The sequence below is a fragment of the Abramis brama genome (genome assembly GCF_963993115.1).
Source record: "Abramis brama genome assembly, chromosome: 3".
Classification (NCBI taxonomy): domain Eukaryota; kingdom Metazoa; phylum Chordata; class Actinopteri; order Cypriniformes; family Leuciscidae; genus Abramis; species Abramis brama.
The window spans coordinates 522,530-532,529 of record NC_139965.1 but is presented as its reverse complement, the minus strand read 5'-3'; the positions used below and the strand labels follow the sequence as shown (position 1 = coordinate 532,529).

The 10,000-nt window shown below is 40.9% G+C and overlaps 1 protein-coding gene across 2 annotated transcripts in view; it reads right to left on the bottom strand.

Annotated features, from left to right (window-relative positions):
* nrxn2b (neurexin 2b) overlaps positions 1-10,000 on the bottom strand; it is a 471,382-nt gene that overhangs the window by 220,687 nt on the left and 240,695 nt on the right. For both annotated transcript variants that reach the window (XM_084110063.1, XM_084110064.1), the window contains one exon: positions 1-197. This exon is cut by the window's left edge and continues 105 nt beyond it. In XM_084110063.1, the coding sequence (XP_083966189.1) occupies positions 1-197 (197 nt within the window). The remainder of the gene's footprint in view (positions 198-10,000) is intronic.

Below are 10,000 nucleotides of genomic sequence, written 5' to 3'. Positions count from 1 at the left end.
GACGAGCCACACGGCGCCGCTCTTCAGAGACAGGTTCACGTAATCCGCAGATTTCCCGGTGTGGAGCATCAGGCCGTTGCGCTGGAGCGTTCGGAAAGACAGCGTGATCTCGTCTGTGCTGCTCTGGATGGGGGTCATGGACAGATCGTAGCAGAAGAACTCGTTCCCCTTGAACGTGGCGACCGATTCCTCTTTCCCTGCGGAGAGAAGGAGAGAACACGAGCTCATTCACTGAATCAACACTCTTTACCGACATCTAATGCACTCTTAGCAAGAAAGAGTCAGTGGGTTCTGTGGAGCAGAGGTGTAAAGAGTCCCTGAAAACCAGACTTGAGTAAAAGTACAGACACCATACAGCGAAAATGAGTTACAAGTTACAAGTCAGCAATTCCCATACGGCTTGAGTAAAGGTCTTAGAGAATCTGATTTTAACAGTACTCAAGTATTTTACTCATACTGAAAGTAGGCTCAAAGATGCGCTAGTCCTCGACACCTAAGAGACATCCCAATAAACAACTGACGTGTAAGAGGAGAAATCATGTTTATGTTCTAAAATAAAAATAAAACTGAATTTCACAATAAATATAGGTGGACACAACAGCCTCTTAAACGTCTACAAATTGGAAGATCTCCGTATCTGGAGATATGGCTTCTCCAGTAAATGTATCTCAGTTAATAATGTTTATATATTTGTGCTGAGTAGTAATTAGTTCTAAACATGTAAAAGTGGTGAGAAAAAGGCTCAAAGCAAATGTTCTGGCCGTATTCCCAACCGCAGACGCTCTCAGGGGAGACACAAACACACACACACACACACACACACACACACACACTTCTCCAGAATAAACAGTCCTGAAGATTATGTCATGGATCAGGGATACGACGGGATTCCCGTATTCATGAACGCTTTTAGCAAATCTAAGAATCCTCAAGAGAAAGAGCAGATGAACTGAAGTCAGCCAGTAAAACTGCAAGTACATTTATTCATTTCTAGACGCTTTCATCCGAAGTGACTTACATTCATTTTTCCAGCAGGATCAGTCCTTTTACACGAATCTGAAGTTCAAAACTACAGCCTTTTGGATTTCAGCCCGGATCTCTAACCACTAAACCACACATTTATTAATGTTTCATCTCATTCAGGTTAAGATGCTTCAGCTCTGCTGAGGTTTAACATCGTGAATTGTGTTTCCATGCCACTGATTCTGAAAAGCCTGCAAATATTTTAATGCGTTACTGATTTGTTTCAGTTTTATTAATTCATATACCCTGCAGTGTTTCCTTAAGATGTAGAGAACATCTAAACCACACAGCCATCCTTACAAATATAAATTAGGAATACAGATGATGCCTGAAGCAATTCCAACACACACACTCTCACACACTCTCTCTCTCTCACGCACACACACACACACACACACACACACACACACATTGCTGTAAAGCAGCTCTACAGAAGACAAGAGTCATTATTCAGTTCAGTGTTGATTCAGTTCTGTTCAATAACTGTGTAAAGTTCATCACATATGAAACAAGTTCAATTCTTCATCTCTACAGACGACAATAGTGTCGTTATTGAGCTCAATGAAGACAGATTTCTGTACGGTTCCATAACTGTGAGAAAGAACAGACCAATCATGATTCAGTATGCAAATGAGGTCCAATCAGGACAGAAGCAGTCTGTTTTGTGCAGGACTGAAGTAAAAGTGTCAGGATCTGGTGGAGCGTGTGTGTGTTCGGCTCTGGATCCATGTGTAATCGCTCTCTCTCCCGCTGCACCTTTCACTGGCCTGTGAGCTTTAATACAGCCTGATCCCCGTCGCTCCAGCGAGCCTGGGATAAACCCTGCTGTCTGTCTGTAAACCCTGCTGTCTGTCTGTCTGTCTAAAGCTCGGAAGCTCTTCTTGTGTGTTCTGATGTACCTCACACTGCTAAAAAACATGTTCTTCCTCAGTATTTCTGTCTTGTTTTCCAGCACACATATTTAAAGGGTTCGTCATACTATAACATTTAAAATAAAATAAAAAGTTTCAAAACTAAAAACGTCCTTGAAAAAACAGCTTTTATTGAAACCAAGGCCAGAAAACGACAGGATCTAAAAAGTGGAGACTTGTGACGTCAGAGGGCAGCGAGAGACCGTCTTTGCAGAATAATATGTTGTTGTTTTTTTCTTCAAGAATGTGAATGTCTCAGCGGTGCATTATTTGTTTGTATTCGGTGCATTTCACTGTGGATTATTTGATAAATCAGTTGCAATTTCGGCACAGACTTTGCAAACAGACTTTTACGATATGGATCTGCCAGCAATGCCACAAACATGCAAGTAATCATGTTTATTCTAATGCCTGATCTGTGATCAGTGATTTCTGATGTGTAATTGTTCAAGTTCAAACAGATTATCTTTCTCTCAAAATCGTTCAATATTGTTTATGCATCAGCAAATCGAGCCAGTGACTAAAAGATCAACTTCACATCGTTTCTCTTAGTAGGATGAAAATAATCTTATTTAAACTGTGATTAAATTATATACAGAAAGTGATTAACAGACTCTTTCATCTGCCCAATGTTCATCACTGCAACCTTTCATGTGGTGGGAATAGATCTACATATAATGCTATAATCATTACTTTTCACGATTCGTTAATCTCGATAGCTGTAACAGTAAAGGCGTGCTAAAAGTTTTTGAGAGAGTTCCACTTGTAATACTTATTTCATATGCAAACATGTCAGCCAATCACAGCAGTGGGCGTTTACTCTGAAGTTTCACAGCCAATCACAGCAGTGGGCGTTTACCCTGAAGTCTCACAGCCAATCACAGCAGTGGGCGTTTACACTGAAGTCTCACAGCCAATCACAGCAGTCTCACAGCCAATCACAGCAGTGGGCGTTTACACTGAAGTCTCACAGCCAATCACAGCATTCTCACAGCCAATCACAGCAGTGGGTGTTTACCCTGAAGTCTCACAGCCAATCACAGCAGTGGGTGTTTTACCCTGAAGTCTCACAGCCAATCACAGCAGTGGGCGTTTACCCTGAAGTCTCACAGCCAATCACAGCAGTGGGCGTTTACACTGAAGTCTCACAGCCAATCACAGCAGTCTCACAGCCAATCACAGCAGTGGGCGTTTACCCTGAAGTCTCACAGCCAATCACAGCAGTGGGCGTTTACACTGAAGTCTCACAGCCAATCACAGCAGTCTCACAGCCAATCACAGCAGTGGGCGTTTACACTGAAGTCTCATAGCCAATCACAGCAGTCTCACAGCCAATCACAGCAGTAGGCGTTTACACTGAAGTCTCACAGCCAATCACAGCAGTGGGTGTTTACCCTGAAGTCTCACAGCCAATCACAGCAGTCTCACAGCCAATCACAGCAGTGGGCGTTTACACTGAAGTCTCACAGCCAATCACAGCAGTGGGCGTTTACACTGAAGTCTCACACAGACACGACCCTTCAAACAGAGTGTTCAAATCAGAGGCTAAAAACAGGCTAGGAAAAAAAAAATGCATGTAAAAATCACACTAACATTATAAGGGCACCCCAGGAAACATTATAAAATAATAAAATAATCAAGTTCATGACCCCTTTAAACATTCGTAAATCAAGATACATTTACTGGCGAAGCAAAATGACTGAAGATATGAAGATACTTTCATGCCGTCTGTCTCTCTGTCTCTCTGTCTGTCAAACACAGTTTGAATCCTATTCAGGATTGATCTTTAACGGGAAGCTCCTGTGTTTTCCGTCTCTCTGCCGTCGGATGCAGCAGAAATCAGGCTGAGAGGGGAGGGACCTGCACTCTCAATGCTCTAATGTGATTGGCTGGAGCGCTGAGGCCTCAGTGCTGTGATTGGGTGACTGCTGTGTCATTATCATGGCTGATATCCCATCTATGGCTGCTAATTAAACCAAAATAATTACTGCAGTGATGATGTCATGCACAGCTGAAGCAGCAACCCTTCACACAAGCAATTCTGCAGCAATGAATAACAGTCGGATATGCAACATCATCACATGTTGCATCATCAAAATGTGTTTAATTAAACTCAATGGTTATTTTGCACGTTAATCCAATTCTGTGTATAAATGCCTGAGCTTTTGTCAGTCTGATCAAATAATGAGTAAAGAAAGATGTTAAATCAGTGTTTCATTCATCACACTGGAAATGGAAGAACGAGTTGAGTACAATGCATTGTGGGACACAGTATTCAGTGTGTTCACCGCACACTGTGACAAAAGCAGTAGATCATCCAGTATTAGATACTAAACATACAGAAAACCCACCCACACACACACACACACACACACACACAGATGTGTTTAAATGACAAAGAATTTCTTTCTTAAAGGAGGAAAGAGTGAAAAATGGCGCTGACAGTTTGATTGATCAGTTTTTCAGCTTTTAAAGAAAACTCATAAAATGCTCCATATCTCTCTTTCATTCTCTTTAACTCCGAAACGAATCATCTCTCTTTGACTCATCTCTCTTTTTGTTGTGGCTCTGAAATTGACAATCTTCTATATATTTTGTCACTGTTGCCCTTGTGTATGTATCCTCTATGAGTATAAATCCTATATATGTATACTGTACATCCATTTCTGTCAAATAAAACACTGCATATTTTACATGACATACAGACAAGACAGACAGACAGACAGACAGATAGACAGACAGACAGACAGACAGACAGATAGATAGATAGATAGATAGACAGACAGACAGACAGACAGACAGACAGACAAGACAGATAGATAGACAGACAGACAGACAGACAGACAGACAGACAGATAGATAGATAGACAGACAGACAGACAGACAGACAGACAGATAGATAGATAGATAGATAGATAGATAGATAGATAGATAGATAGATAGATAGACAGACAGACAGACAGACAGACAGACAGACAGACAGACAGACAGACAAGACAGATAGATAGACAAACAGACAGATAGATAGATAGACAGACAGACAGATAGATAGATAGATAGATAGATAGATAGATAGACAGACAGACAGACAGACAGACAGACAGACAGACAAGACAGATAGATAGACAAACAGACAGATAGATAGATAGACAGATAGACAGACAGACAGACAGACAGACAAGACAGATAGATAGACAGACAGACAGATAGATAGATAGACAGACAGACAGACAGACAGACAGACAGACAGACAGACAGACAGACAGACAAGACAGACAAGACAGATAGATAGACAAACAGACAGACAGACAGACAGACAGACAGACAGACAGATAGATAGATAGATAGATAGATAGATAGATAGATAGACAGACAGACAGACAGACAGACAGACAGACAGACAGTTAGTTCATGCGTTCATGACCTCAAGGCTAGATTATTGTAATGCTCTACTGGGTGGTTGCCCTGCACGCTTAATAAACAAACTACAGCTGGTCCAAAACGCAGTTCCTATAACACCTGATGTACCCATTACATCATAAGAAGAATGGAGGACCTGCGCCTAGACACGACCACAACACATGATGTAGTCAGCCGGATCCGGGCCGTATCCAGATCAGATGATGGTGGACCAGAGCCTAGACACGACTACAACGCATCCCTGAAGTGTCAGCAGAGATTGTGTCTACTAGACTCTCCCCTATGAAGGCCTCATCGGCTCTGATCCTCAGCAAACTCGTCTCCATACCGGCGTGACTCCGATCTTCAACTAGATGGAACTGGATAATATTCTGAATGTTCTGATCCAATCTGACCTCTGACCTGTAATGCTGCCTGAATCATAATCACACACTGTTCGCTCGTTGGCCAGAGGAGAACTGAGCGACTGAGTCTGGGTTCTCCCAAGGTTCTCCATTCTGTCACTGATGGAGTTTTGGTTCCTTCACTGTCGCCTTTGGGTTTTGTGTTGCTTAGTTGAAGACATTTAATATTCAAGAATAATATTGCTCTGCCTTCATTGACACCATTATATGAGAACTGAACTGAGCTGGACGATGACATCACGGTTTTTCTCCAGAGCGGCGATATATATAAATTAATTAAATTAAACTTTTTTACAACAAAAAGTAACCATCACTGAACTTAGGCTGGACTGTGATGCTACTTTCTTCTAGATCTGCTACAATCAGTATTGTAAAAAGTGCTATATAAATAAAGGTGTCTTGACTTGACAGACAGACAGACAGACAAACACGGTTTGTTAAAGGGTCTGAAGCTGAAGCTGTCAGGAAGGAGACTGAGGTCCACAGGGATCGAGAGGCGACTGACCGAGAGCTGACCACGGCCAGATTCAGAGACGACTGAGAGGAACATTACAGCAAATGATCCACTCGACGCTCGATGGCTTTATTGAGGAGAACTGAAGAGTCGCGCCATCATCAGGCGGGTCACTCAACGATGATGAACAGAGACCGTCCACACAGGCTGGGACACATTATGACCTTTCATTATGAGTGTCTTTGTGCTCCAAACATCCCTAAAACAAGACAAACCCCCAGAGAAGCAGAACTGTAGAGCGATCAGGCCTTGGTTTTAGAGAATAACAATGATTTAAGTTCATTTCCACTGGTAAATTGATTTTTTCTTGTTTCAAGTGTAAATGAACAAAGTTTACAATAAGGTTTCATTTGTCAGCATTGGTTTACTACATTAGATAACATGAACTACCAACGAACAACACTCCTACAGCCTTGGTTAATCTCAGCTGAAGTCCATTTCTACATTGTAAAGTTGTATCGGTTAACTTCAGTTAAAGCATCATTTCTTCTGGCCCGCTGTGTTCGGGGTCGCTGAAGGTCGAGCTCTTCACACACTCCCGTCGCTCTCTGGAGGAGGGTTTAATTGCTTGTTGCCGCGGTAACGCTGTGTTCTGCTCCGCCTCCTCGTGTCACTAATGCACCTGCTTCATTTCTCCATTCCCACGTTTCATCTTTCGCTCCGTCTGTGCATGTTTGTATTTTTGTCTTTAATGAGATGAGCTGATGGTTCCTAACATTCTTCAAAATATTATATCTGATGAAACTCATAGAGGTTTGGAACGACATGAGGAAGAGCAGAATGAGCGTTTTGGCGAACTATCGCTTTAACTAAAACACCGAACATCACGTTGAGTTCAAAACCTTCAGACAAATGAAAAATTATGTTTTTATCGACTGACAGTCTTTACACGCGTCAGACTGAACTCTATCTAGTCTGTGCAGCTTCTATAAAGAATGAGTCTGGAAACATACACACTTTACAAACGCCACATCTAAGCCTCTGTTTCACCATATTTAACTCTTCCACCACCTGAACCCGTCTCACACACACTCTGACAAGCAAATGATCTCAATGCATTTTCTCCATGTTATTTTTACGTTAACAGTCACAAATTCTGGTAATGAATATATGAATATAAAATTAAAAGAGCTTATTTATTTTGACCGTCCTCAGGAAGAGGATCAACAGCGTTTCTTGGTCATGAAGATCCAGTTCACACTACAGCTGAATATCATCTAGTTACGCACAAATCCCACATTAAAAACATTACATAAATGCTCAATCATGAGTTGCTTATTCACTATGTCTTTTCCTATTTTTGAGTGATTATCTCTATGTATTAATACAGCAATATTGCGTGTTCTCATAAGCACATATAGTTCATGTGAGCTGAAATGGAAGACGTACAGTAAGCCAATCTCACACTGTGATGTGTGTTTATCCACCGCAATCCCGCATGTATTGTAGGATATTGCAGAATATGAGGGATATTTCTGAGCTCTGCTGGACACAACGGCCGTGTGCTGTTTGTTTAACAGCGAGGACAGCTTTTCAATTTTACCCCTCACTGAGCAAAACACCTGCACAGCAGACTAATGTGACGTCACTTCTGTTGAGTGTGTCTTTATGCATGTGTGTGTGTGTGTGTGTGCGTTTTACTGCATGACTATTACAGCAAAATACAGCTCTACACAGATTCAGGCTTGATGAATCACGAGAAAGAACAGTAATAATACAGCCTTAATGTGAAATATCATCAAACGCATTGTGCACGTCGAGCGCTTCAGATCAGGCATGAGCTTCGCTTCGGGGAAGACGTCGCCTTAGTAGGGAGCTGCCTATGTAGAAGGTTTAAGACAGAGCTGAGGTGATCATGAAGAGTTACAGCACACACACACACACACACACACACAGAGAGAGAGAGAATCATGACCACGAGAAACAACAACAACAACCCTTCAGTCCAGATCTCAGAGAAACTTTAGGTGTCCGAAAGTAAAACATCCTGACAGTGTAATGGAGTTTCTTGAATAAATTAGTGTTTATGAACAAATCACTTGCATGAATGATTCAATGACTCACTCATACAGACATTCACTTGTTTTGTTCTTGAATGAATCAATGTTTTTGAGCAAACTGACTCAGAGAAAGATTCAATGACTCACTCAAAGTCAGTCATGCTGCGTCTCAATTCGCCTACTTATACTACACCCTAAAAGTACGTACTCTTTTTGTGAAGAAAAACTGACCTGTCAATCATCTTGTCAAAGATAAAATCCTCCACATTTCATTTCATTTCATTTCCTACAGTATCGGAGAGAAATGCAGAAGCTCGTTGATCTGCAGTCTTTCATGCAGAGACTCTCCTCATATTAATGAATAATGATGCAAGTTAATGGTCAGACGGATCTTTATAAAAGTCCACATTGTTATTGCAGATGAAATATAACATGGATAACATTAAATCAACATTTTTCTATCAGGTTAAACTTTGATTAGTCTCTCAAACCCTTATCTAAATCTCTCACTGTCGGTCACGCACATCCGCCATGTTTTGTAGTCTTTTAACACTTTTTACTCGTGTTTGTAGTTCCTCCTCCAGAGAACAATGGATCATGGGTAATATGATCCTTTAGAGTGAGCACGGATCCACACTTTGAAAATCCACCGGAAATAGTAAACCATTCGGGGATTTCTGGCATACTCTCTTCAACACGCTTTAGGACACACTTATTTCAATCTCACACACTGTTTAGGACGGATAGTGTGGACATTGAGACGCAGGGTCAGTTGTTTTGTTCTTGAATGAATCAGCTCAGTAAATGATTCAAATGACTCATTCAAGAAGACAATCGCTTGTAACTATGTAACTTGCAGAAAGAGTCACTGTAAAATCCTAATGAACAGACGTACGAATCACTAATGCAGTGATACGAGCAGTGGACCACCCAGCGCTGTCGGACAGTTATATTTAGATTAAGTCAGATTGCTGGATCAGAACTGACTGTGTAATAACTGTCTAGTGTATTAAGTATTGTATATATTTTGGTTCAGAAGCATTCATAACTGTTCCATGATTGTTCCATCTGTCCAAGGCAAATGTCCAAGAGACACGTCTCATCCTCTGCCAGTTTCCACTTCTATCCCGTAGCGTTTCGAGGGAAACCCGCCAGTGATCGTTAATGTTCATGAATCAAAATGATTCATTCTTAAAGGGACAGTTCACCCAAAAATCACTCCAACTTTCTACAGTAGACCATAAAAGATGATATTGCTACTGGTATTGCTTTTCATACAATAAAAATAAACATAAACCAAAGCTTTCAATCTTTCTAAAAGTATGCAGAAGCAGCATGAAAGTCATCCATGCGGCTCACGCACAATATTGCACAGTACATTTCACTATATTTCAAGTAATATGAAAGATTGGTTTGAGGAACATTATAGTTATGTAATAATATATTAATCTCCAGTGGGCTGTTAATCATTGCAATTAGATCAAGTCCAATTCATACACTGCAAAATATGATTTTGTTCCTCAGTGTCTTGTTTTCCAGCACAAACATCTAAACATTATTTAATCAATATACATATACTGGAGAAGCAAAATTACTTTACAAATGAAAAATGTATCAAAATGAAGTGAGTTTGTGCTTTAAAACAAGAACAAATATCTGCCAATTGGGTCAGAAAAATAAAGTAAATTTCCCTTCGAAATCAGTTTATTTTTCTGACCCCATTGGCAG